At 48.6% G+C, this 27,953-nt stretch overlaps 3 protein-coding genes across 21 annotated transcripts; 2 read left to right on the forward strand and 1 right to left on the reverse strand.

The window, feature by feature from the left end:
• Positions 1–51: 51 nt before the first annotated feature.
• Positions 52–4,780, forward strand: Mettl23 (methyltransferase 23, arginine). 2 transcript variants are annotated; one of them, XM_087571052.1, is made up of 5 exons: positions 52–417; positions 3,235–3,339; positions 3,982–4,219; positions 4,292–4,376; positions 4,460–4,780. In XM_087571052.1, exons 1-5 carry the CDS (start codon positions 415–417, stop codon positions 4,623–4,625), a joined length of 597 nt encoding a protein of 198 aa, XP_087427178.1. In that variant the 5' UTR covers positions 52–414; the 3' UTR covers positions 4,626–4,780.
• A 179-nt stretch (positions 4,781–4,959) lies between these two features.
• On the reverse strand, positions 4,960–8,136 carry Srsf2 (serine and arginine rich splicing factor 2). 7 transcript variants are annotated; one of them, XR_015630871.1, is made up of 5 exons: positions 7,612–8,135; positions 7,064–7,374; positions 6,688–6,791; positions 5,918–6,023; positions 4,965–5,415 (listed from the first exon to the last, which is right to left on the reverse strand). XR_015630871.1 is itself a non-coding variant. In NM_001009720.2 (3 exon segments), coding segments are annotated over 2 exon segments (666 nt in total). In that variant the 5' UTR covers positions 7,974–8,136; the 3' UTR covers positions 4,960–6,023; positions 7,064–7,070.
• Positions 7,542–27,953, forward strand: Mfsd11 (major facilitator superfamily domain containing 11). Of its 12 annotated transcripts, none has more exons than XM_087573304.1 (14): positions 7,542–8,122; positions 9,048–9,213; positions 9,685–9,740; positions 13,505–13,612; positions 14,361–14,440; positions 14,566–14,662; positions 16,131–16,189; positions 16,426–16,573; positions 17,054–17,094; positions 19,111–19,176; positions 22,039–22,164; positions 24,472–24,646; positions 26,009–26,144; positions 26,525–27,624. In XM_087573304.1, exons 2-14 carry the CDS (start codon positions 9,118–9,120, stop codon positions 26,687–26,689), a joined length of 1,353 nt encoding a protein of 450 aa, XP_087429430.1. In that variant the 5' UTR covers positions 7,542–8,122; positions 9,048–9,117; the 3' UTR covers positions 26,690–27,624.

The following is a 27,953-nucleotide window of genomic DNA, read 5'->3' on the forward strand; positions in this document are numbered from 1 at the left end:
GCCCCTCCCTGCTTTGGCTACGCAATACTTCCGGGTGCGCGTCGCTTCCCTATGGTCCGCTTCCGGCCGGGCCCGCTGCGGCCGCCTGCTTCCTGTATTTGGTTTGGACGGCGTCCGACCTGGAGCCCCTGAGCACCGCCCCTTAACCCGGCGTCCCTGGACACCCCTCCGTGTGAGCTCGGCCTCATGGCCGGAGCCCGGCTCTTTCGGTTCCGGGACGAGCCAGGCCCCGGAGCCGACCCGACCGTGCTGGAGGTCCGCGTCCCGCAGGTGCGTGCATCGGCACCCACGTGGAAGCGCCCTCTGGTTGGAGCGTTGGGAATGGGGCATCCCTCACTTCTGGACTTCGTTCATTAGTGGCGGGTCTGGTATGAAGCCCGATGAAGAGTTCTAGCGGGAAAGTCTTGTCCTGTGATGGTAACTTAGAACCTTTTTGAAAGCATGTATCAATATATCTAACACACCACACCCACACCTCTGGGTACTTGATTGACCCTCTGCCTGTTAGGCAAGTGCTCCACCACTGAGGGATATTCCCGACTCCCTTTCTGTTTTATTTTTGAGCTCAGGCAGGCTTTGAATTTGAACCACGGTTTCCCACTTCCTTAGGTTACAAGTGTGCACCACCATGCTGACTTAAGCACTGCTGGGGATCAAACCTAAGACTCATACATGCTATGCAAAAGTCGTGCCTTTGAGTTTATACCTAACCCCGTAATTCTCACTTGGTTTAACTTTTGAGGCCAGGGATTCCTGTCTCCAGCACCCCAATAAAGTTTTCTACATCGGCCCTGGCTTGTTCCTCTGAACTCATAGCTACCCTAAAACTGGATAGTCGGGCTTTACAAGGGATTTTTTTGTGATGTAATGTTAGCAGCTGGCCCATAGGTAGGTGTTTCTGGCAGTAGGGGGAGCAGAAGGTACAACCCTATGCTGCCACCTGTAGCAGCCACGTTTTTCTCCAGAGATTTCTACACAAGTGAAGCAGAGGTTTTGTCTTGGGACAGGGTTTCTATATGCTTCTCTGGCTGTTGTGAAACTCACTCTGTGGACCAGTCTGGACTTAAGATCAGCATGCCTCTACCTTGGAGTGTTGGGATTAAAGATGTACTACTCCTCCACCCCAGTAACTCTGCCATTCATTAGAGTAGAGATTCTTGGCTGTTTACTACAGAAAAACATTTCAGGACAATTCGGCGTGAAGCAGAGTTGGAAGATACTAATAATATAACCTGGATTTAAGTTGGGAGCGAATGCTTAGGGAAAGGACACAGAAGGCAAGGCTCGAGGTACAGGCTTCACAAGTCAGAATACTGCACTTAAGTGTCTTAACTGCCATATGGATGGCTTGGTAACATCTGAAGTTAAATTGTTTAAGGAATCCTAAGCTGTTCTTTTAGTAAATAAGACCATAGGGTGATTGGTGAGGTGCACTAGGCAGGAAGGGTTACAGTGATTGTGCCAAAACCATATGCTACAAGGGTCAAAGGAAACTTTACACTAGGTACATGTTTATAATATTGTGAGATCCTCAGAGTTGCAGGTTACAGCTGGAAAAGCTGTGAGGTTACATTCAAGGGTCAGCTTCAGGAGAAGCTTGTCTGTTTTGTTTTGAGGGATTTTCTTTGTGCGGTTTTGAGACAGTCTCACTCTGGCTGTAGCTGTCCTCGAACTGGCTCTGTAGACCAGGCTGGTCTTGAACCCATAAAGTTCCACCTGCCTCCACTTCCTAAGAGCTGGTGGTTATGTATCCTGCTGGTTCTTAGATATTTTAACATTCTGGTTTGAACTATCTCTGTGTAAAGAACTTTGCTCCTCTGTAGACAAACTTCACAGTGAGTTTTGTTGTACTAAGATTTGACCCTGACCTGGTGAGACTCCAAGCAGACTCAGGCATAAGGAGCTCTTTACTTTGTCTTGTACTCCTTATTCTTCCTGTCTGTCCTGTCTGAGCAGTTCCGTGTTACAGGGGACAACACAGCATAAGAGGGAGACTGAAGCAGAACTTGTTTCCTGAAGCCTCCAAATGTCTTCATGTCAAAAACTCTTGAATTTCCTTCCAAATCTAGGGAGTAAAGATACTCCCTATGAGTAAAGAAGCCCAGTTTCTTTATATAAAGATCTGCATTTCTTCTAGAAACATCCTTCTCTGGGCCCTTATTGTACTCAACGGTAAAGTCTACCAGGCCAGGCCTTCCCTCAAGCCCAGTCCACTGTGGTATAGGCATGTATGTGTTGAGTCAGGCAGGGTTTGATGCTTAGGCACTGATATTTATCTGAGATAGGATTTCATTATGTAGTTCTGGCTGGCCTGGCACAACTACCAGAGACCTGCCCACTTCTGCCTTTCAAGTGTACTAAAGCCATGCACTACCATACCCTGCTTTATTTTTTTTTTTAAAGATTTATTATATATGAGTACACTATAGCTGTCTTCAGACACAGCAGAAGAGGGCATCAGATCCCATTGCAGATGGTTGTGAGCCACCATGTGGATGCTGTGATCTGAACTCAGGACCTTTGGACAAGCAGTCAGTGCTCTTAACCTCTGAGCCATCTTTCTCAGCACCACCCCCACAGCTTTATTTAATTTACAGATTAACTTTCAGGGCATGGTGGCACATGCCCTCAATCCCTCCTTTAATCCCAGCATTCAAGAGGAATGCTGCAGTTTGAGGCCAGCAGTCTGCATAGTTGCAGGACATGCCCAGCAATACAGTGACTTCATCTCAGCTATGCCTGTGGGCTGTACTCAGACTAGAGGCACTTGTTCAGGCCACCCTGTCTATTCCTGCTATACCCTCACATCCTCTTACTTTACTGCTGTATCCTTTATTACCAACCAGATACCCTCGTTTGCACATCATCGTCCAGTATGTAATATGTACGGTGTACATTCTAGTCCTAAAAGTTGTCCTGTCCCTGAATCTCATTTTATTAAATACTTGTGGAGGGGCAGAAGAGATGGCTTAGTATTAAGAACATTTGCTGCTCTTGCAGAGACCTGGGCTCAGAGTCACCGGGCATTCAAGTAGTACATATACAAAACCCATACACAATGCCTGGGTTCAACGTAGGTGTGGTATATGCCTATAATTCTAGCACTCAGGAGACTTTAGCAGGATGAGGCCAGCCTGGGCTACATTGGACTAAGAGTATTAGTTTCAGATCTGCAGGTGGTAGATTGGAGAGCACCATCATGGTGGATGTCAATGATTAACTTTCTCATTCCAGGTCCTGCATGTCCAGTATGGGATGTATGTTTGGCCCTGTGCTGTAGTCCTGGCCCAATACCTGTGGTTTCACAGAAGAGTTCTGCCAGGCAAAGCTGTCTTAGAGGTAACCAGTTACTAAAATGTTGGGATCATATTCCCTCTGCCTAGACAGTCTGTATTTAAACTTGGTTAGTTTGGCAAAGTTTGGATTTCTGAACTGGGAAAAGCATTCATGTTCTTACTTTTAGTTGGTAGAGTGCTTTTTTTTTCGGAGCTAAATCCCCAACCCCTCTTAATTACTTTTAAAAAGTGATTTGACAGTCTGGAGATTTTAGCTGTAAAGGGAATACCAATTAGTAGCCTAACTGGCTAAGTCACCTTTTCTGGTACTACATGCTGTCAGGTGCTTCTATTCTAGATCCTACTAATGAGACTATCTGTAGTACAAATTAAAACTGCCTTCAACACTTCAAGCAAGCATACACTCACTCTTGAACAAACTAGTTAGCCATTAACTTATTCGTTGAGTTTTTTTTCCAGAGCTGAGGATTGAACCCAGGGCCTTGCGCTTGCAAGGCAAGCGCTCTACCACTGAGCTAAATCCCCGACCCTAGCCATTAACTCCTAAGCCTGAATTTTAGATCTGTAATTGCCTTTAGTCCCAGCCTTGAGATGCAACAGGCAGATGTTCAAGGCCAGACTAGAATATGCAAACTCTCATTGGAGGGGGAAAGCTAAATTCTTCTTAAATACCATCTTCATTTAGATTGGAGCTGGAGTGAGCCTTCCAGGAATTTTGGCTGCCAAATGTGGTGCTAAAGTAACACTATCTGACAGCCCAGAGCTTCCTCATTGTCTGGATATTTGTTGGCAAAGTTGCCAGATGAATAACCTGCCACAGGTGCAAATTGTAGGACTGACGTGGGGCCACATATCAAAGGACACTTTGTCATTGCCACCACAAGACATCATTCTTGGATCTGATGTTTTCTTTGAACCAGAAGGTAAGTCTAATTTATAGCAAACTTGGCCAGATGTATCTTATAAAACTAACTTAACTCCACCACTCCCCTCAGACTTTGAAAGCATTTTAGCCACAGTATACTTTCTGATGCAGAAGAATCCCAAAGTTCAATTCTGGTCTACATACCAGGTCAGAAGGTAAGGACAATTTACTAGCTGCTTTCCTAATAAAAGAAATACATTAAAAAACAGGCCTAAAATCATGGTTTATTTCTTTTCAGTGCTGACTGGTCACTGGAAGGCTTGCTCTACAAGTGGGATATGAGGTGTGTGCACATTCCTCTGGAGTCTTTTGATGCAGACAAGGAAGATATAGCAGAGTCTACCCTTCCAGGAAGACATACTATTGAAATGCTGATCATCTCCTTTGCAAAGGATAGTTCCTGAATGAATTATACCTCAAGCTATTCTGGGACAATGTCTAAATAACATGGCATAAAGATGAATTATCTTGAGAAAACTCAGCGGGTGCAAGTCTTAATGCTGTGATGTCATGCCTACGGCCAACATTTAACTTCAACAAAATTAAACATTGAAAAGGACTTGGTCTCTGTTCCCAATCGTTAAAGTTGGTACTGCTATGCCACTAAAAAGCAGAGTCCAACCCACATTTTCATACCGAGGGAAGGGGCTCAGTATCTTGCATTTTATACTTCTAAGGCTGTTAACATTCAAAGTAATCACATAGACCTTAAGCTGAGGGAAATAAAAGACCAGGACATATTCTCAAAAAAGCTAACACCAAGAAAACACTTTAATCAAACTACAGAAACAATGGTTATAGTACAGAATATTCATAAGCAAAAGATACACCATGTTTTAAGTACTTACAAAGTTACAAACCATTTGCTTCCTTAACATTTTCTGTTTTTTTTTTTAAGTTCACAACACAAGTATCAGATTTACCATTTTGCGCTTTTTTTTTGAGGGAAGGGGGGTGTATTTATCATCAGCTAGATGTGCTCACTGTATGCTCCATTATTTATATGCAAGGCCCGGGTGACTGGAAGTGCAGTTGTCAGGCATTTTAATAAACTGGACAGCCATTTGTTTCTGCACGACAAGGCATCTTTACACAGGAGCAATCAGGAGAAAACAGGAAACAGCCAAGCACTCTGCACTGCAACACGCCACCTTAACAGCTAACCAGCATTACTCAACTGCTACACAACTGCGCCTAGTGCACAAAAATACATAAGAGAAGAGATTAGAATTGTGTCGGGTAAACAATCCTTTAAAAAAAAAATAAGTCTTTTCACCTGAAAAGTCTTTATACAAATTTGGGTTCAGATTATCATTTAGACCTGAAGGTAAATAACATATATGAGCAAATTACACCAACTTTCATAGGTTTCTAATTTTTAAGGAGTGAAGGCAATGTTGAGTCAATCTGCTGACAGCTTTAGGCTGTATGTAATGGCTGCACACGTTTCTTTATTAAGTCAGGAGGCCACAAATTAGGTTACCAATCTGTTTAATTTCAAACAAAAAAAGTCAGCACTATAAACAAAAATGAAATTTTACCTCAAATATCCAATCCAATAATGAAATCTGAAGTCGCTCACCTCACTAAATTACAAGAAATTTGAATAACAGCAACAAAATGGCACATAAAATGAAGTTTGCCACCTGAGGCAGATTAAAACAAGTAAAAAGTTAGACAAATGTTACAAAATAACCTTTTTAATAGCCAGTTGCTTGTTCCAAGGACTCTTCCACGGACCGATGGACTGAGTTTGTGGTCCTTTCCCCCAAAGTCCTCTGTTAAGCGGCTTGCCGATCCATCTAGGTTTGAAAAGAAAGAGGTTCAGTTACTTTCCACTACTACAAAGGCACCAAAGTGCGCATGGTTTTGGTTTCAGTATCAGGCATGTACTTACTAAGGCTCTGGTGAAACAAGTGGGTTACAGAAGGTTCCACCTGGCCATTATCAGTTTTAAAAGGCCCAAATGGGAGTTTTTCCAAAGGGTACCACCAGCACGTTCAGATATGTGTGACTCTTGGCCAAATAACCAAGGCAAAAAGAAAAAAGAAAAAAAAAAAAAAAAGGCAAGGGAGGGTTGGTTTAAAAGAAAAAAAAAAGGGGGGGGGGGTAGGGTGGGGCTGTATCCAAACAAAAACTTGCTCTCAGAATTAGTCTACCCTTTGAGATGTTTGAGAATGGAACATTTGGCAGTTGAGGATGTTCTTAATCAGCTACTTAGGGCCCTTTCCTTTAAAAAGAAAAATAGGACCAAACAATTTTAGAGTTAAAGACACACTATCCTTTCCCCACCCAGTGCGGATCAATACCTGTAACTTTCTTTTGGGGTTCCAAAAGTTCATTGCTCCTTAATTGCAATTCCTTTGCCTCATCCACTAGAGTAAGAAGTCCCAGGCAGCACAACAGCAGTTGCACTGATTGCTTTTCTCTATGAGGATAGTGCATCTTTAACATTTAAAGACAAACCTGCTCCAATACACGCCCACAGAAACTGGTCCCTGGAGGATCAGCCAAATCAGTTAAAATCTGCAATACTGGCCAATATTCTTTTATCAAACAGGAGACCGCAGCTTTAAAGGGGGAAAATGCAGACGTTGGATAAAAACAGCAAGAAATAGTCATTTTCATTAATAGGTCTCAAACAGAATGAAACAGCCATTACTATCTAAGCTTTACACAATCCTCTCTGCAGACCCCTCTTCAGCATCACTCCCAAAGCCGAATAACTTCAGAGTAGTAGCACTCTTAACATCAGGAGTCTCTTTTATGCTAACACGACTCAAAAAACCTACACCATACCCCTCGGGAGTTAGGGCGTGTCTCAGATCCCCGCAGACATTACCATTCTCTTAAGATGAAACCGCTCCCTCTTCTTCTGGAGACTTGGGTGGGCTCTTGGACCGCGACCTAGACTTGGACTCTCTCTTCGACACAGGCGGAGGACTTCTGGATCGCGACCTGGACCTGGACCTCGAGCGGGATCTGGAGACCGACGAGGACTTGGACTTGGATCTTCGGGCAGATCTGGACTTGGAGGTCGACCTCGAGCGAGAACGAGTGCGGGACCGAGACTTGGAGCGGCTGTAGCGAGAGCGGCTTCGGGACCTGGAACGGCTCCGGCTCCGGGATCGGCTGCGCCGGCGGCGCCGAGGACTGCGAATGGGACGCGAGCGACGCGACACGGTGAGCTGCAGGCCGCCGGTTCTGCCCCGCCCGCTCTACCCGCCCCGCCGCCATTATCTGGCTGCCAGGCGCCATTTCCCTCGCCGCGAGGCGGGGTCTCGCACCGAATGGCCTGGCGCTGCTGCCGCCCCAGCCACGAGGGAGGGGCCCGCTCCACGTGCTCCGCGCACCTTTGTGCCCGTCCGCCTCCCTCTCCGCCCTACTCACCTGCGGCTCCGTCGCCCGTAGCCGCCGCCGCCGTACCTACGGGGTGGCGGTCCCCGGCGGCTGTGGTGCGAGTCGGGAGGACGGCCGTAGCGCGCCATCTGCACCCGCAGCTCGCGGCCATCGAGCACGGCCCCATCCATGGCGTCCATGGCGTCTTCGGCGTCACGCTTGTCGTGGAACCGGACGAAAGCGAAGCCACGGGACTCCTTGGTGTAGCGGTCCCGCGGGATGTACACGTCGCCGACGCGCCCGTACTTCTCGAAGACGCGCCTCAGGGTGTCGGGTGAGGTGCGGTAGGTCAGGTTGTCCACCTTGAGGGAGGTCATGCCCTCCACATCGGGAGGCGGGCGGCCGTAGCTCATGGCTGCGAAGCGGCGCCGAGACCCCAACGCCCCGGACAGGCCCTCGCTCTCAGGAAACGCGGCTTCTCTCTGGCTTTCGGCAGCTACAATCCTCGTGGATCAGCCAAGAGCCGCAAGGCCGCCGCGTAGCACCCTCGCGGGAAGGACTCGTAAGCAGCAACTAAACGGGCGGGCGGGCCCCAGCGCACATTTATATCCACCCTCACAAAATGGCGCCCGCGCCACCCGGAAATGAATCTCCTGATTGGCTCATTCGGCCGCGTTGCGTAACGTCGCTGCCGCGCGCCCCGCCCCTCCCGGGCGCGCCTGCGCACAGCGCGGCGGGCGGGCGGAAAGCGCGCAGTCACTGCTGTGGGGAGGGGGGAGCGGCCCGTGGAGGCAGTTAGAAAGCCCGCCAAATGCTCTTCCGTGGGCGAGGCCCGCGAAGGCGGGGGGAGGGGGAAAGAACGGAGTTCTACGGAGGGAGGAAGAGGAAGCGCTCCCTACCAGGGCCCCGCCCTCTTCCCCACGCCAATACCCGGGCTCCACGCGCCGTTCCGCTTAGCGGTCAGCCCCGCCTGTCTGGCGGTACTGTGCACCCATTTGCCTCTCTGTGTCCCTGGCTGCCTCGCGTTCCCCTCTCCCGCCGCTCCTGACTTAGGCTCCCTGCGTAGGGTTACCTCGGTTTCACTTCTCGGGGCCATTCCTCTCCCTGAAGGGGCGGGTAGTGTAAACCTAAGGCACGCGCTAACCACAGCGTGCGGGTACCCTCCCCCAGCCCCGCGCCGGAGACTACATTTCCCGGCGGGTCCTGCGCCCACACCGTGGTCAGCTGACCGGTCTCGTGATCTGCTGTGAGTCAGGCGGGGAGAGCGGGCCCCCGCTGCTGGTACTGCTCGTCTTTACCCAGATCCCTGTCCCTGCACCCGGAGTTGCTGTGGGCAGACCCCAGGTCTCCGCTGCACTCGGTCGCGTCCCTGGAGTGTCCGGACTGTGCCGGTGGGGAGAGTTTTCCCCTAAGCCTGCGATTCCCATCTCAGGACTGGAAATCGGCAGTCTGGCTGCGTGGTTCTCTCATCTCGTTTCTTCCCTCAGGACTGTAAGGGGGTTCGACTGGAGGTGATTATCCTGGGCCGCTCCTGACCTCCGAGCAAGCGGAGCCAAAATGTCTCCGGAATCTAAAAAGCTTTTCAACATCGTAATTTTAGGAGTTGCCTTTATGTTTATGTTCACCGCCTTTCAGACTTGTGGAAATGTGGCGGTGAGTTGGAATCTGTATTCCTTCCTTTGAAAAGCCTGTCAGAATGCACTCCATCTGTGACAATAAACGTTTATGTCCGCTACCACGCCAAGCTCGCACCTCCTACTTTTCAACCCTTCCTCGTTTTTTCTTAATTCCGTGTATCAGATACTTCTCGTTTATGGGGTGTTAAACACTGGCATTTATTACTCAGATGCGGCTTGCAGTTTGAGTGTCGACCATATTTTAATTCTTGTGAGTGTTAAACTCTGCGTTTAGTGCTTGGGTGGCTAGGGCTCTAAAACCCATTGTGGGTACAGCTGATTGTTGGTTCCCCATCTCGAGTATGTCTTCTGCAAATGAGTCTTTTTTTTTTTCTCCTCTTGTGGTGGACTTGGGTCAGAAGTGTGTACCATAACATTTTTCTAAGGCTTTCCCGCGGGGAGGGAGATGGCAAGACGTTTTCGTTGATTAGTTTTATCTTCCACGCAGCAAACTGTCATCAGGAGCTTAAATAGCACAGATTTTCATGGCAGTGGATATACCAGGTATTGTACTGTGTGCATGACTTTATTTTGCATGTCATACGTAGTTCCATACATCTCTTCAGGAAAACCAGCAATAAAATGTTGTAACTGGATGGTAGCAATGATTGGGTCAAATCTGTCCGTCTCGTTTTCTGGTTTTAGAGCCAGCCTGCTAGATCAGTAAGGACAGAGGCACACACACCTCCAAGAGTGTTTGAATTAATCCTCAGAACCTACCTGGTGGAGGAAGAGAACCTCTCGTGGGTTGTCCTGTGGCTTCCACACAGGAGTACACTCTCGTACCACACAAGCATAAGTTTTAAAATGTAGTAATTAGAAAGTTACAGGCCGGGCATGGGGGTGCATGCCTTCAATCCCAAAATAATACGTGGTGGTAAATGTCTTTACGATGACAGCCTCCGATTTTCTGTAGAATTAGACTTTGGGATTGAGAGCCTGACTTCAGAACTGGAGTGCTTTGCTACTTCAGGCAAGTCCTGTCAGTGACCCCAGGTTCCTTGCTAAGATCATGCCAATGCGGGCAGTGCAGTGCTTTCTGTTTAATATGCATGCAAGTCGTGTCCAAATCACCTTCTAACCCTAAACAGCGCTGTGATTGTTGAAACATTGGATCTTCGTGGCTCTGTGATTTCATAATCATTGTAACTTCATTCTCAGTTTGTAATTTCATCAGGAGCTTTAAGATTTTTATGCTGTTTAGACCCAATTTTATGCACAGAGAAAATGAAAACCTCACAAGTCCATAGTACTTTGTTTGTAGCTGGAAGTGTGCTGAACACATGCACATCCTCTCCCAACCCCTGCCCTCTCAAGTAGCCTTGCCCCCTGTCTAGCCTTGAACTTCTGATTGTCTCCCTCCCTACTGATAAGCTTAAAAACCTGTAGCACCAAGCCTGGCCTCAGGGTTCCCTTTTTTTTTCCCCCCCTCTTTTCCTCTTTTTCCAATCTACATCAAAAAATTTAGCATCCTGCAGCCCAAGACTACTGAGAGCCTCTCTGGCCCTCACTCCCTGTTGTCCCAAAGGTGACTATGAGGCCTCTGTCAGCCTGGCTTTACCCACTGCTGAGATACGGGACAAACCGGGCACCGGCGGTTGCTTTGTGGTTAACAGGGTCTCACTCTAACCCTGGCTAGTCTTACCTATTTATTTGCTTTTTTTTTTTTTTTTTTTTTTTTTTTGGTTCTTTTTTTCCGGAGCTGGGGACCGAACCCAGGACCTTGTGCTTCCTAGGCAACCACTCTACCACTGAGCTAAATCCCCAACCCCGCTTTGGTTTTTCAATACAGGGTTTCTTGGAGTTGGGGATTTAGCTCAGTGGTTAGAGCGCTTGCCTAGGAAGCGCAAGGGCCTGGGTTCGGTCCCCAACTCCAAAAAAAAGAACCAAAAAAAAAAAAAAAAAATACAGGGTTTCTTTGTTTACCCTTGGCTATCCTGAAACTCATCGTTCTAAGACCAAATTGGTCTTAAAGTCACAGAGATCCTCTTGCTTCTGCCTCCCAAGTGCTGCGATTAACCAAATGTGCCACTTCCTCTAACTTTGGGTTCTCTTTAAAATAAAAACCCAAAACTTTTAGTTGACAAGAGTTGTACGTGTTTATCTCTACTGTGTATACATTACAGAATTGTGATATTAAGCTATACACACACTTTTTTTTTTTTTCTTTTTTCCGGAGCTGGGGACTGAACCCAGGGCCTTGCACTTGCTAGGCAAGAGCTCTACCACTGAGCTAAATCCCCAACCCCTACACACACTCTTTAAATGCATTTGATTGATTTAAGAAATTTGAAAAATAGGGGCTGGGGATTTAGCTCAGTGGTAGAGCCCTTACCTAGGAAGCGCAAGGTCCTGGGTTCGGTCCCCAGCTCCGAAAAAAAGAACAAAAAAAAAAAAAAGAAAGAAATTTGAAAAGGACATACCTTGTAGTACACTCTGGCCCGGAACCCAGCCATGCTTAGCCTGCTGAGTACTGGGATGTCAGGCATGCCTTGCTGTGCCTGGGTACCTTTTCTTCATTTCTCTCTGCTTATAGGTTTGTCGTATCCCCCAATTCTAAAACTCTCCTTATTTTGGTTCTTTATTACCTAAACATAGTATGTGGTATCTGAGGATAAGTGGGTGTTGGTGTCCTTTTTTTTTTTAGGTAATTAAAAATGTTACCAACTTTGCAATATTTTGTTTTCTGTGTATTTCAAAGAACAAGTGAAAAGATACATTCAATATCTGAGCAGTTTATTGAACCCAAAGTAATATGAATTTACAGATTCGAACGGTTTAGGCAGATAGACACTGCCTAATAAGTGAAATGAGGCCCTCAAGATAGCTTTAGCTCTACTCTGTTTAGGGTATGTGTAGTAAACTGGGTTAATCCCAGCACTCGGGAGGCAGAGGCAAGGGGATATTTGTGAGTTCAAGGCCAGCTGGTCTACAGAGAGAGCTGCAGTATAGCCAGAGCTACATAAGGGACCTTATCCCAAACAACAGCAAAAGATGCGTATAGTAGCAAGGGAAAAGAAAAGATAACATGTAGTAGGATTAGGTAAGGGGTATATGCTTGTAATCCTGATATATGGGAGACTCAGGCAGGAGAATTGTGGGTTCAAGGCCAGCCCTGGTGACATAGTGATATCCTGTCTCAAAACCAACTGCCCATATGGATAACTTGTATATTTATATAACCTATATTTGTAACTGAACTGTGTGTAACAGTGCTGAGGAATGGGTGAAAAATGTTGAGGCAAGTAAAGTAGATTGCAGCGTGAGCAGGTTATAACCTAGCTTGTTGTCTATAACAGACGTGCCATGAAGCTGCAAGGGAACAGACTGCTTGAGCCCCAGGAGCAAAGTCTCCCAGGCTGGAGCCTGACTCACCACTCTCTGAGGACTGGTTGAACTGGAGGCAACACTCAGGGCAATTCTGTTTCCTGTAAAGTGAGGTTGGGTAGGAATGCCTTCCCTCTGTAGCATCTAGACTTCAGAGAGGAAAGTGCCTGGCACAGCACTTCTTACCGCTGTTCAGGCAAGCTGGCAGAGAGAACGTGATGCAGACACTTGATACGAGCCAGACGTGGTGACACATGCTAGTAACCCCAGCAGTCTCCTGTGACAGACAGACAGGAGCGTAGGTGCAGGTTTGAGACCAGCCAGGGTAAGTCTTAGAGACCCTGTCATAACCAACAAATAAAACCCAGCCAGTTTTTATTGTTTGCATGCCTCGAATGCCTACAGTCAGCACTCGGGAGGCTGAGGCCGTGAGTTCAAACTCAGCCTGGGCTATACAGTGACTCACTAGTTCAGTTGAGCCAGGGCTACATAGTAGGGCCCGGTCTCAACCAAAACCTTTACTCATCTATCAGTAACTAATATGTTAATATGTGAAATGAATGTGTACTTTCGTATGTTACATAAAATGAGAACTTTATTCTGAGGGTATTAATGTAAATTCTGACTACAGTCTGTGACATTTTTTGTGAACTTATAAAATTTCCATATTATGAATAGGATTTTAGATATCTTATTCTGTGTGTGTGCATCTGGGTGCCTGCACACCACACTGTGTGCGTGGAGATCAGAGGACAGCTTGGGAGTTGGTTCTCTCCTCCCACGTGGTGGGTTCTGGAGATGGAGCTGGGGTCTCTGGGTTTGCCAGAGATGCCTCTGCCCATTGGGCCATCTGGCCGCCTACGCAAAATTTTAAACGTGAATTTTTGGGGGATGTTACTTAAGGTTTTTATTCTCTTTCCCCCCCTCTGTGTATTGAGCAGCTTGGCAATTATTTATGGCGTGTTCTCTGCCTCAAATTTGATCACTCCGTCCGTGGTCGCCATTGTCGGGCCTCAGATCTCTATGTTTGTCAGTGGTTTGTTCTACAGGTGAGTGAGTCATCTTTTTCCATCGATTGTTTAGTGGGGAGCACTTCAGATCATCTCTCAAGCACCACATAGGAAGTTACTTCAGGGGTCCGACTCTCAGCTTTCTGCTCAGAAACACTGAAATTCTAACCCACGAGTGTATCAAGGTGGTTCTTGTGTTTCAGACCAGGTCTCACGGTTTGCTTACCTCAAACTGGCGATCCTCCTGGCTCAGCCTTCAGAGTGTGTCTTATTATCTTCAGGTTCCTACATGTCTGGCAAATTCAGCGTTTGCCTTACTATTAATCAGGGTCCAAAAATCTCTGTGCTGTGGTCGAAAAGAACCTTCCACGAAATAAGCTTGCTTTCCGTTACATCGGCAAGCAGGTTTACGTGAACTTAAGGAGATGATTCTGGGCTCAGGCTTCATCCTGCACGGAGCTCACGGCAGTCGTTGCAAACCTGCGAGGTGTCCATTGTCAACACCTAGAGATAGATGGGAAAAGACAAGCAGCTTGGGCTGGAGAAGGCTCAGTGGCAGAGTACTGGCCTGTCAGACTCAGAGGGCCGGACTCCATCTCTTCCAGGGGCAAAGGGGGCAGTGGGGCAAACCAACTCTCATTCATGCCCCTTTCATAAAGCCAAAACTAAGAGAGTGCTTTCCAGGTCGAGGCTGAGGGTGAGAGCCTCTGTGCTGGCCCCGGGGCTGCATGCTTAGCTCTGTCTCACGGACTGTTTGACTGTAATGCACTGACCTATTGCATTTTAGCATATACATTGCCGTTTTTATCCAACCTTTCCCATGGTCCTTCTACACAGCATCTGTTTTCATCGGGATCGCAGCTGCCGGTGAGCATCTCCCACGCCCCCTCCCCCAAACACACCTCCCCAGGGCGCAGCGGGTGCACGGCGCACATTAGTATCGGAAGCTACCCGATGCCATGCCTTTAATGAACTTTTGGTTTGAATTTCAGTCCTTTGGACAGCACAAGGAAATTGCCTGACAATAAACTCTGATGAACACACAATCGGGAGAAACAGCGGGATTTTCTGGGCACTCTTGCAATCTAGGTAATGATCTCTTTGGAGCTCAGTCTGCCCCTGGGTCTCCTTGTGACGTCGCTTACTAGATCTTTACCAGGCGGTACAGATTCTCTCTCCATGATTTACACAAAGCTCGTGGAATGATTTTACTAAAGTTTAAAATCAGCAAGCGGAAAATGTTATCCTCCACGTTAACATCCTCTGTGGTTAAGGGCTTTGGGTTATTTGTTACATGTGGAGACTGAAAGTTAACCCACGTAAATATGGCTGTCTGGAGCCCAGGAGCCACATCCTTCCACCAAGCTGCGCGGCCAGGTAGCTGTGAGCAAATACACTCTATTCGGAAGGGAGAATGGCGGGACCAAGGCTGAAGCATGCAGTGGGTATCTTCTGAGACAAACCCCAGCAGTCATTCTTCCTATGCCTTTGGTCTCCCTATTTCCTGAAGAGCTTGGTACAGGGGAGTGCACCTATAATTCCAGCACTCACGAGGTAGAGACAGAAAGATTGCAGTTAACTCAAGGCCAGCCCGGAGCCAGCGAGATGGCTCACGGATAAAAGAACTTGCCACCAGACCTGATGTCCTGAGTTCTGTCCCTAGATTCACATGATAGTAAGAGAGAAAAACTCCCTCAGCAGGTCATCCTCTGACCTCCAGCATACACCGTGTCATCCTGGAACGCCTCCCCTGAACAAACAACTAACTAAATGTAACTTAAAAAAAAAAAAAGAAAAAAGAAAAACTTAAAGATTTTTGGGTTTTCATAAAGACTTAATTTTGACTGTTTAGTTGACGGTGGTGGTAGGGATTGTGTGTGTTTGGTTGGGAGACTCGGTAGGCTGGCCTTAAACTCCTGGTCTCAGGGGGATGGTTTTGCTTCAAGCCTCCCAAGTATCGGGGACCACAGGTGCACCCCACCAGGCCTGGTACAAAAGTTTAGCTTTAAGACGTTAGAGATTAAGAAACAGGAGAGCTAGTGAGTGACTGTTCCTCAGGGAAGTATTCCAAACGGTTGGATACTTAAATTGTGTGGTTTGTTCACAGACTCTTCAAATTTTACCATTTAAAAATAGCATGCTTGTTCCCGACTTAATTCAAGAGTCCCAGTAAGTCACGTGTGTCTGAATGAATCAAGTCCTGCTGGGCGGTGCCCAGTCAGGTTACTGTCACATGCTTACGGGTCAGTTAACTCTCAGAAAGTCAGGTGGTGTGGCCCTGTTAAGTAACCTAGGGCAGGCAGGGTCTTTACAACATCGCCTCCCGTTTTCTCACAAGCTTCCTTCCCCCTCCAAATAATGGGAATGGCTTTAAAGGCTTTAAAGACCCTCAATCCCAGCCTGACACAGTGTCCCAGGCCTTTTTTCCCAGTACTCAGAAAGGCAGAGGGAGTTCCAGGCCAGCCAAGGGTACAGAGCAAAACCCCGTTTCAAGTAAATCACCAACATAACCGGAGGACTCCAGTGATCCCCGAATCTTCTCCTTTCTCTCCCACAGCTTGTTCTTTGGGAATCTCTACATATATTTTGCCTGGCAAGGGAAAACCCAGATTTCAGGTGGGTCTTACTCATGTCAAGGGTCTGTGCCCTCCCCAGGTGAGAAGGGGAGGGAAGGTCGTGTCCTCCGACTGTTGTTCTTCTGCTCTTAGTATTCTCTAGCTAGAAGACAAGGATGGAGGTTTCCTTCTCCTAAGTGCTGACTGATACCTTGAAATAAAAATGTACTGAGGAAAGGTTTCACTGCCTGGGGGCAGCCAGGGGGCGAGGCACTCACCCTCTTCTTTTGTCCCTAGAGAATGACAGAAGGACTGTGTTCATCGCTCTGACAGTCATAAGCCTCGTGGGGACCGTTCTGTTCTTTCTCATTCGGAAACCAGATCCTGAGAATGTCCTAGGAGAAGAAGATGAGTCTTGCGATGATCAGGACATGGAAGCCACCGAGTAAGACGCCTGGGGCATGCCTCGAGTTAGAGTAGATTTTGAATAGTCATGGCCTAGGGATTGATTACTAAACCGTTTTATCCCAGCTACTGTCATGTCTGACAGATGGGCACAGGGAGAACTTTCAAAGCAAAGGTGAAGGAATGCGGCAGGCACAGAAGGGAAGGGCCTTCTGTAGAAGGGAGGCCGTGAAAGGTCCCCAGGGACTTAAGTCCTCCCCCCACCCACTGCTCTCAGCCGCTAAGTCTGCTCTCCTTACCTTTAGTTTTTAACACATTTGTCTGTTTGTGTACACATGTATCTGTGTTTGAGACAGGGTCTCACTTTGTAAATCTGGCTGGCCTAGAACTCCCCAAGAGCCAACTGCCCGTGCCTCTGACCTGACCCAGCCGAGGCCTGCAATTTTACAGACCTTAGTGGAAATGGGGCTTTTTTCTTGGGAGTTTCCGAGGGAGAAACCAGTCTGTTTTCTTTTCCCAGGTCTGCCCAGAACAACGTGACAAAGGCAGTCGATGCGTTTAGTAAGTATTCTCTTGTGTCTGAAATGCAAGAACTATTTGGGAACACCTCCAGCATTTGCCTCCCCCTTTCCCTGGTAACTCTGGATTGACGACTCCCAGTCTTTTCAGTCTTCCAGGTATGCCCTTCTAAAGTAGCTCAGTTTCTCCGCCAGTGTCTCTAACGTGGGGCTGTTGTGAATGAATGAGAGCACCACCCACCTGAGGAGTGTGTGAGCGCTGGGAGGAGGCCTCAGGTGTGGGGACTCTGTGCTGACACAGGGAGGTGAGAAAACCCCAGGCTGCTCCTTTAGCAAGCATTCCATAGGGTTTCTTGCTGCCGTGTGCACAGTGGTTCTAAGGATTCTGAAACAGGCAGGCGCCTCCATTCCAGAGAAGAGAGCTGAGGTTTCCAGAGTCTGTACTGAGCCCTCTCAGAGCTCTTTACAAGTAACCGAGCAGTGCTGGAAGCATGGAGGAAGTTTGATCCAGTGAGATTGAGATGAGGAACACTGCTTGCTCATGAGGTTGCGGTCAGGTGGCTCAGTTGTTGGCACGTGATTATCAGCGTCCACTGTAACTTCTATAAACAAGCACCATCTAACTTACTGACCCAACAGGCTGTCAAGAAGTCCTACCCAGGGTCAACCAGCTGGTCAGAAGGTGACTGAGGTGGATTTGAACGCAGACTGATTCACAAGGGAGACAGTTATTCCCTCAGACATGGGTAGGCTCTGACCCCGCCTCTCAGCCTCTTTGCTTCCCAGGAGAGACGCTTGCTAAGGCAGTTACTTCACGGAGCAGCTCGCTGCAGGCCATCAGCTCTGACAGCTTCATAGTGCCTGCGGCCCTTGGGGATATGAAGCCTTGTCATTTCCTTCTGCCCGAGTGGAAATTCTTGATCTCATCAGCCGATGCCTGGCTCAGAGGTCACAAGGCCTCCTCTTAGAAAGAACCTAGGATGTGGGACATGTGTGCTCTGTCATTAGAGCTGTTTAATCCGGCTTTTACACACTGCCCGTGTTTGAGGGATACAGTCATAATTATAAATTATAAATTGGGGTTTCGTGTATTAGCATTAGGGTATAGCTGTGTTTCCTGCCATGATGAGAGGTCACTGGAGGTCTGGCTGCCCAGTCTGGAGTCTAGGAGCTTGTCTGCCAAAGGGTCAGAGAATCGAGGTTAAAACTCACAGAAACAGATCAGCAACTTTCTTTAGACTGATTTGCAGAAGGTAGCTCAGACTTGCCTGACGCTTATAGATTCTTCATTTCAGCCCTGTAATTCCAATACTTGAGGGCAAGAGGGTCAGCCATCATCCTCTTATACCAGCCCGGGATACAGGAGAGTCTCTGGAAAAACATCCAGATGTGATCTTGCATGTATGCTAGTCTGTGTCCGTGATCCTAACAGCGGGACATTGACAGGAGATTGGCTTGTTCCAGACCATCTTGGACTACATAGTACATTTCAGTGTAGCCTGGGCCAGAGTGAGACCCTGTCTTCAAAAGAGGCATGGGGTGCATTTTTAGAAATGCAGTCTCCACTGGGGATCTCATCTACACCTCTCGGTGCTAAGGTTGAGGTCGAGGTGTCTGCAGTGCGTGGACACCATAGCCTGGTCTGCAGTCAGTCTCTGACCCAGGTGCTCTCGGCTGGCTCCTCTGTGGCCTCTCTGCAAACTCTTTATCGTCTTGTGTAATTCTGGTTTCTTTCCCCTCTCGTTATTAAGATCTAAAGACACGAGGGGGACAGTGTGTCTAGCACTTGAAATGAGCATTCCGTTTACACAGCAGGCCTCGTTCATGTCTCCTGCATTTTACTCTGAGGGTTTAGGTTCCTTGTTTTCTGGCCTCAGCAGTGACAGGACTGTTCTGACTGAAGGAAACGGTTGCCGATTAAAATCTAGCTAAGTTGGGTTGGGGATTTAGCTCAGTGGTAGAGCACTTGCCTAGGAGGCACAAGGCCCTGGGTTCGGTCCCCAGCTCCAAAAAAAAAAAAAAAAATCTAGCTAAGTCTGTCCCGTTTTTCTCCTTACAGAAAAGTCTCTGAGGTTGTGCGTCACCAAGGAGATGCTCCTCCTGAGTGTTACGACTGCCTACACAGGTATAGCTGCTCCTTCTGCCCTGCTGCTGTGTGGTGATGGCGGGACTCCTCATGCTTGGCTCCAACTGCGCAGTGCTACCCTGAGGCTGCTTTCAGAGCAGCTGCCTCTAAGACAGTTTCATGCACATGTCCGGTACCTTCCTGGTGTCTGATAGAAGACTGAGTCCTAGGCCGACGTCAGGGCTCTGACCTGCTCTCTGAATAACCTTCTTCCTCCTTGAGCTCTTCATGTGAGTCACAGGAGAGGTAGACCTCAGTGTGGCCAAAGATCCCAAAGGAGAGCAGAAAAAGCTCACCAAGCTTTCTGCAGGCCTGTCCTAGACCTAGCCTTGTGTCACTTCTACTGCGTTCTGTGGCAGCCAGCCACGGGGCCAGACCAGAGTCAGTGCCAGGTAGCCTGAACCAGCGAAGTCAGAGCAGCAGGGAGCACTCAGGGCATACCCAGGAGGGCTGAGTGACTCTGGTATCTCTTAGGGAACGAACGAGGGCCGTGTGAGACTGAGGTATGAGAATAGCCACAGCCCTTGGTCTCAGGAACGATGAGGTCTTGTACACCTCATTGTAATGCCAGTGTTGGGAGGCTAAGACAGGATTGCTACAGCTTCAAGGCTGGCCTGAGCTGTAGTGTGAGAGCCATCTCAAGAACAATGAGTAGGATGGCCTGAGCCAATGGCTGGAACCGCATGATGGGCTTCTCTGTCCTCTGACCTCACACGCAAACACACACTTGGCGTGCAACGGCAAGGCCCAGGCACTTAGCCTCTTCTTGGGAAAGTGAGATAAACATATTTTTAAGGTTTTATAGGATTAGGATTAGGGTGTAGAGACTTTCCTGACTTTATCTTAATCTGTTACTTAATTTTTCCTTGCTCTTTATGTGTGTGCACTGTGTGTTACTGCCAGTGCTGGCCAGAGGAGAACATCAGCACCTCTGGAACTAGAGTTACAGACAGTTGTGAGCCGCCGTGTGGGTGCTGGGAACTGAACCGGGATCCTCTGGAAGAGCAGGCAGTTGTCTTACCCATGGAGCCATGGCTGCAGCCCCAGCCGACTTCACTGTCAGTTCAGGAACCCCCTTTGCATGTTGGAAAGAGCCCGTGAAGCATCGCTGTGTCCACAGGAGCAGCTAACGGGCTCCCTGGCTCTCCGGGGCGGCTTTCTTACCGGCTGGTGAGCCCTTCCGTACGTGCTATTTCTGTCCGCTGATTTCACATCCTTGCGGTATCCTGCCTGATGCCAGCCTCACAGAAGAATGTCTGTTTAACCCGTGTTTTCACCAAAGACGGGGAAACTGCCCCCCTTGACCTGTCTTACTTTGAGCCTCTGGAGAACTTAACATGGACTGGGCTTTAAATCAGGGCTTTTAGAACTTTTTCTACTCTTGGGCTTTACCCAGGAAACTTTTATGTAATTCCATGCGAGCACAGGTGAGTAGGTCCAGGGTGGAGGATATGCTGGGACCTGCCTTCAGTCCCAGCCCTCAGGAGGCAGAGGCAGGTGGGCCTCTGAGTTCGAGGCCAGCCTGGCCTGCAGAGCGAGCCAAGACAGCCAGGGCTGGTCGTTTGTTTGTTTGTTTGTTTGTTTAGTTTGGGTTTGGTGGTTCTTGTTTGTTTGCTTGCTTTATTTTTGAGGCCTGATCTCCTGTTGAGCCCAGGGTGGCCTAGAACTCACTGTGAAGCTGAAACTGATCTCAAACTCTTGATCCTCTTTCTCTATCCCAAGTGCTGGGTTACCATTTAATGGTTTTTTCATAAAGATTTATTTATTTATTATATATAAGTACACTGTAGCCGTCCTCAGACACGCCAGAAGAGGGCACCATTACAGATGGTTGTGAGCCACCATGTGGTTGCTGGGAATTGAACTCATGACCTCTGGAAGAGCAGTCAGTGCTCCTAACCACTGAGCCATCTGTCCAGCCCTTAATGATATTTTTTAAAATGTAACTCAAACAGCAGTGTTTAAAATCAAGTGCTCTGGCCCAGTGTGGTGGCACACACCTATAATCCCAGTTTGACTTTCAGATGAGCAAGACCCTGTGTCCAAAAAAAAACCCAAAAGCTGTGACCGGACTGAGGATGTAATTGCATAATTGAGTGACAGAGCGGTTACCTAGCAAAAACAGGGCCGTAGATAAGAGTGCTAGCATTGGAGTAAGAATGGGGGCAGCCCAAAAACGCAGGCCAGAGTGATGGCTCGGTGGTTGAGAACACTTCTTGCTCTTCCAGAGGTTTGGTTCTCGGCACTCACAATGGTGGCTCAACTGCACACATATGGTGCATAGACATACGTACCTACAGGCAAAGCACCATACACATAGCAGTAGAAAATAAGTCAGCTGGGGCGTGGGGGGTGGTACACGCCTTTAATCCAAGCACTGGGAAGGAGAGGCAAGAGGGTCTCTGAGTTTGAGGCCAACCTGGTCTACAGAATGAGTCCCAGGACAGCCAAGGTTACCCAGAGAAACCTGTCTCAGGTTCAGAGGTCAGAGAGCCTGTGTCAGCACAGTCAGGTTCCCCCCTGGTTGTCACCTTCTGTGCAGTCACAGGGCTGGCAGAAAAAGCAGGAAGCAACCACCCTAGTGCCTCCTGCAAGATTGCTGATCTCAGCGGGAACTGTCACATGACCCCGTCATTTGAAGGCTGCCGCTGCAGAGCCTCCGTGTTGGGGAGTTCAGTTTGGTGTGGCTTTGGGAGACGGCCGTGACCAGTTGTGCAGCATAGAGCCACCCGCTCCAGAATTGTTTAGTCTCTGACTTTTGTCTGTGTGTCCTCATATACGTCAGGCTTAGCTGCTACTAGACACAAGCCAAAGACAGGAAAGAGCCTGGCCTAGAGTTAAATTAACCCTGTTTCCCCCAAGGTCTGGAGCTGACCTTCTTCTCCGGGGTGTACGGAACCTGTATTGGGGCCGTAAACAAGTTTGGGACAGAAGAGAAAAGCCTCATTGGACTTTCTGGCATCTTCATCGGCATTGGAGAGATTTTAGGTAGGTTGGTTTGTTTACTTTAAAAATCTTTCATTCAGAGTCAGGCTGGAAAGCTGTATCTGTGGGAGTTCAGGGCTGGCCTGGGCAATAAACGGAGACCCTGATTCGGTTTTAAAAAGGAAGAAGAGGCAGGCATGATGGATGACGCACGACTCCATTCTTGAATCTTGAGAGGTGCAAGCAGGATGACAGAGGTCATTCTTGGCTGTATAGTGGCTTTGGGTCAGCCTGGGCTACTTAAGACCTTATCTCAAAAAGAAAGAAAAACAACAACATTTCGTTAGCATAAAGATAGAAATCTTAAGTCTCCTTCACCTCTTTGTCCTTGGGTTTCTAGCATCCTACTTACTTACATCCACTTGGGTATATTTTATTTTTATTTTTGTCCATATTTTATTTTTCGATCATCACTATTTTTTTAACTTTTGCTTATTTGTGGGTGTGGGTGTGGGTGTGTGCACACAGACCAGTGGAGGGCATCTAGAGTCCCCTATCACTGTCTGTCATTTGTCTGAGGCAGGGTCTCTCCCTAAACTTGGAGTTGACAAACCCTTGGGCAGGCTGGAAGCCTTTGGGCCCCAGCAGTCTTCCCCGTCCTCCCAGGCAGAAGGTGTGCGATTAGGCGGCTGTGGCTACACTGTTGTTGGCTGTGGCAGTTCTGGTTCTGCAAGGTAGTGCAAAGAAAGCCTATTGCTTAAGGAACAGTCTGGCTCTCCTGGAATGATTGTTCCCGCTTGAGGTGATGTCATCACAGGGCGAGCTGTCCAAGGCTCTGCTGCTTCTCAGCGGGATGGATGTCAGAAACCTGCTGGCACCTTTTCGGGGTCTGGTATAGAACACTCACTGTACAGGCGGACAGTAAGACACCTCAGGACCCTCAGCCTTGTGCTCGCTTGGGGGTAAGACAGGTTGGATGCCCTCAGTTTCCACAGACCTGCATGGTGGCTGTGTGTGCAGAACTAAGGGTGTGACTCAGAAAGCAGGACAGCAGAGACTGGGGGAGGGGCAGGCCTCATCCTGCCTTCAGTTTCCTAATGGGCACGATGAGTCAACAGGGTTAGATGTAACTCACAGAACCTGGGAAAGTTCTAGACGTATGTACTCTGTTGCTCATTAAGAAGAGTGCAGGTTAACAACGCTAGGTACCCCAGGAGTTGTTCTCCAGGAGTGCTGCACCAGCAGTGAGGGCACGAGGGGCCAGGGCACGGAGTGGCATTGCATTGTGCAATGACCAGATCCCAGATCAGGGTAATGACATCTTAACCACCTCAGGTCTTTATCACCTCTTTGTGTTGTAGAAGTTTTCAAATCCTTCCTACTAGCTATCTTGCAACCCACACGTAATTATTATTAGCCATAGTTACCTCTCTGTGCTATAGAATATTAATTACCCTTTTTTTTTTTTTGAGATGGTCTTGCTATGTAGCTGTTGGCTGACTCAGAACTCACTATATAGGCTTAGGCTAGCCTCAAACTTGTTACAAGTTTGTACAACAAGCCCCATGCATATTAGAAGTTTTTTAACTGCTAACCTTGGGGGTGAAGGTGGGGAGGGGTGCTAGGAGTTACCTGAGCCTTGTACATAGTAGACCAAGGACTCTACCCCTGTGCTACCTGCTTACCCCAGTCTGTTTTTAAAACCCTGAGACAGAATCTCACGAAGTTGTCCAGGCTGGCTTTGAACTCCACCTCCCTCAGTCGCCTCGGTCGGTCCCTAGACCTATAGGACATGCCACCATCCTTGGCGCTGAGTTGTTACGATGGGTGAGCCTTCCTTAAAGCCTTTATTGCCTGCTACCTTACAGTTTGACAGTGATTCGTCCAGTCATGAAGTGGACAAGCTGTAATGAGAACGAAAGCATTGGGTGGGTGACCACCATGGGGGAGGTGGAGGCAGGGTCAGCACAGGCCTGGCCTGCCTGAGACCAGGTCTCAGGACAGCAGTGATGGTGAGCTATGAAAGCCTTTGTCTCTCTAAGAGGGCAGCAAGCGCAGGAGGTGCACTGGGTGTGTGGGAGGTGCACTGGGTGCAGGAGGTGCACTGGGTGTGCGGGAGGTGCACCAGGGGTGCAGGAGGTGTACTGAGTGTATTAACTCAGAAAAATAGCAGGAGCGTCTCTGGCTAGACATGCAGCTGACATGGAGGCCATGGCTGAGTGCCGTGGTCATCCTCGATGTCCTCACTGTGATGGTCTGTTTAGGGGCAGACATAGGACATCTGAGAGTCATTCTCTGCTCCACATTAGAACCTGTGACTGGTTCTGTGGTTGGTGAAAGCCTGAAGTGTTACTGCGTCCTCACCTACAGGTGGAAGCCTTTTCGGCCTGCTGAGCAAGAACAGTCGCTTCGGCAGGAACCCCGTGGTGCTGCTGGGCACCCTGGTGCACTTCGTAGCCTTTTACTTGATCTTCCTCAACATGCCTGGAGACGCGCCCATTGCCCCCGTGGAAGGGACCAACAGCAGTGCATACATCAGGCCCAGGTACGCTGCCCTTTGCTGGGTGGGTCCAAGTGGAGCGCTTAATCCTCAGAGTCTGTCAGCTTTGAGAGGTTGCCTGTCAAGAGTCGAGAGAGCAGAGAGTCCCACGGTCGTTTTGCAATGGTTGCTTTTACCTCTACCCTCCTGGTTCCTCCCTTGATCCGTGAAGGATACAGAAGTATCTGATGAGAATTTTATCCCCCCTCTTTAGCAGTGAACCATTCCTGTGTTAGAGGAGGAACAAGGCAGCAGCTGTTGGCTGAGCAGCTGCTCGGGCCTTCACGGTTTGAGGGCGTCAGTTGATTTCATTCGACTAGTTCATCACAGATGCCGTGTCTGGGGATAAATCCACAGACCCAAGGGAGCCTAGCCCAAAAGGCAGTATTTGCTTTCCAAAGAGAATAGACCAGAATTTGCTAGACTGCAAAGGTCCGTCATGTAGGCATAATTGTTTACAGATTCTAGTAGGGAGGCTGAAGTTGGAACCCTGAGTATAACATGTTTGCTTGCAGCCAGGCATGGTGGTGGTGCACGCCTTTAGTCCCAGCACTCGAGAGGCAGAGGCCGGTGGATCTACATCAGTTCAAAGCCAGCCTGGTCTACAAAGTGAGTTCTAGGACAGACGGCCAGAGTTACACAGAGAAACCCTGTCTCGGGGAAAAAACAAACAAAAGGAAGTTTCCCTCAAATCTGCGAGGCCTTGGGTTCAATCTCCAATAGCACAGAAGCCCTCAGCCAGGGTAGTATTTTCTTGTTTTGGGGCAGGACTATGCACACCTGTGACCTTACGTCTGAGGAAGCTGGGGCTTCAGGACCACAAGTACCAGGGCAGCCTGGGGTCTGTATGGGGCCTGAGGAGTGGCAGTGGCAGGGGTTGCCTAGCATTAAGGAGTTCCTGAACTCAGTCCCCAGTGTCCCCTTCACCAAGTAAAACACAAAACAAATATAAATGGCTTTTAAAGATTCATTTTTATGTATTTATGCATTCATATATGTACTTACTGAGACAGTTCTTTCTACATGGTCCTGGCTGTCCTGGAACTCTGTGTAGACCAGGATGGCCTTGAGCTGGCAGAGATCCACCTGGCTCTACCTTTGGAATGCTGAGATTAAAAGCATGCCCCCTCCCCCCAAAGCTTGTTTTTTATTTAAATTATATGTATGTATGGGCATGTTTGAGTTCTGGTGGTGCCTATGGAGTTCAAAGGAGCGCTTTGGGGCCTCTGGTGCTGGAGTTGTGGGTTCTGGGAACCAAACTCAGGGCCTTTACAGAGGCAGCGTATGCCCCTGACCACTGGGCCATCTTCCCTGTCCTACATCCCCTGACCACTGAGCCATCTTTCCAGTTCTATTTTTTTCCTTCAGCAAAGAAGTTGCCATCCTCTGCAGCTTTCTGCTGGGTCTGGGAGACAGCTGCTTCAACACCCAGCTGCTCAGCATATTGGGTTTTCTCTACTCGGAAGACAGCGCACCGGCCTTCGCCGTCTTTAAGTTTGTTCAGGTAACTGGGCCTGGGCTGCAGTCCGTCTCTTCCCTGTTCTCCTCGGTCACCCCCTCCCATGGGTAAAGGGGTTGTGAGGAGAACTGGGCACAGTGGGCTTTCACTCTGGGCTCTGCACTCAGGTGAACACTCCCGTAGGTCCCGGGTCCTCCTCTGCAGTCTCAGCCTCTCATCCGTGCACATCAATGTGCTGTTGTAATGCCCGCAGCTTACTGGGCGCTTGCTATCAGGAGAGTTGGGGTGCATCTGTGAGCTGGTGACCAGCAGGCTGTCTGATGGGCACTGCCGCTTGCAGATGTCCTTTGGGTCAGAAATGGCGGGCTGACTACGGAAGAGCTGAGGCCCCGGGGTCACTTGGTGACTTGTCTGGTTTCTTCCAGTCGATCTGCGCAGCCGTGGCTTTCTTCTACAGCAACTACCTGCTCCTCCACTGGCAGCTCCTGGTCATGGTGATATTTGGGTTTTTTGGAACCATTTCCTTCTTCGCCGTGGAGTGGGACGCTGCTGCCATCGTGGCCAGAGGCTCTGACTACCGAAGCATCTGATGCGATAAGGGAGCATCTCTGGGAAACACAGCCGGTCACTGCTGGTTAAAGCGGCCGCCTGTCTCACAATCGCTGGACGATGCTGAGTGTGGAAAGTGAGAACCAGGGCTGTAAAGTCAGGCGGGTTGACAGACCTTAGCAGCTCCCGCTAGCCAGCGGAGAAAGGGAATCCTGCTCTGTCAGTTACAACTGTTCCAAGATGTCTGTCCGCCCCCTCCCTGAGTCCCTCACAATCACATCCCCTTGGAAAGACTCTGCCTGGCTCGCCATGTGTCACAGGTGTTCTTGCTGGCTGTGGAGTGTTTCACTCTTTGGGAATAGGGAGCAGTTGCCACTCTGTGTGGATCCGGAAATGACTCCAACACATATCAGGGATGCTAAGACAGTTGTTTAGAGACAGGACCTCACTGTGTAGCCCAGGCTGGTCTTGGACTTGCAGCCCTCCCTCCCCCGCCTCCAGTGTTGGGTTATCCTAGGTGCCCAACACGGATTTAAAATACTCCAGTCTTTTTGAGTTAGGGTCTTGATACGCAGCCTTGGCTGGCCTGGACCTTGTACACCAGGCAATGCTCCTGCCTTCGTCTCCAGACTGCCAGGGTGGTGAGAAATGCTACCACACACCACTTGGCCTGAGACCTCAACCTCTCTTTAACGCTTTGTTGAACAAGTCTTACCTTGTTATTCCCAGCAGGGGGTGGCCAGTTATGTACCATGAGGTAAAGACTGTGTCATTTGTCAATCTTAAAAGCATATTTTTAATAGGAAAGAATATTAACTGGGGAAGGACTTCTGCTGTGGCTGTCCTGACAGTTACAATAAAGAAAACTCCATCCTTGAGTGGGTTCTGCATAGCCGTCCTCTCTGGGAGAATGCTTGAGTCCCCATAAGAACTGACACTCTTAGGATTGAGACATTAAATTAATTAAGCATCATGATCAGGACTTCTGTGTACCACAGGTTGGCCTCCAATTTGTGTTCTTCAACAACATTTTATTTTTAAATTCTTTTTTATTTATGTGTGTATGTGTCTGCCTGCTGTCTGTATGTGCATTGTGTGCGTGCGTGCCTGCAGAACTCAAGGAAGTCAGTGTGGGGATCGGACCTCTGTGGACTGAAGTCACGGACGGTTGGGGACTGTCTGGTAAGAGGTGTGGTGTCTTACTTAAACTTTGCTCTTGTTGTGAAGAGACCCCAGGCCACTTTTTTTTTTTTGAGACAGGGTTTCTCTGTGTATCACTGGCTGTCCTAGAACTCACAAGGCTGG

Source organism: Rattus norvegicus, chromosome 10 (genome assembly GCF_021556685.1).
Source record: "Rattus norvegicus strain SHRSP/BbbUtx chromosome 10, alternate assembly SHRSP_T2T, whole genome shotgun sequence".
Lineage (NCBI taxonomy): Eukaryota > Metazoa > Chordata > Mammalia > Rodentia > Muridae > Rattus > Rattus norvegicus.

Bases quoted from the DNA above. Each gene is read 5' to 3' on its own strand.
- Mfsd11 (XM_087573304.1), top strand. From the start codon at position 9,118: ATGTCTCCGGAATCTAAAAAGCTTTTCAACATCGTAATTTTAGGAGTT. The intron at 16,574-17,053 runs GTAAGACGCCTG...TTCTTTTCCCAG, and splicing joins CAGGACATGGAAGCCACCGA to GTCTGCCCAGAACAACGTGA. The intron at 19,177-22,038 runs GTATAGCTGCTC...GTTTCCCCCAAG, and splicing joins TGTTACGACTGCCTACACAG to GTCTGGAGCTGACCTTCTTC.
- Mettl23 (XM_087571052.1), top strand. The intron at 3,340-3,981 runs GTAACCAGTTAC...ATCTTCATTTAG, and splicing joins CAGGCAAAGCTGTCTTAGAG to ATTGGAGCTGGAGTGAGCCT. The intron at 4,220-4,291 runs GTAAGTCTAATT...CACTCCCCTCAG, and splicing joins TGTTTTCTTTGAACCAGAAG to ACTTTGAAAGCATTTTAGCC.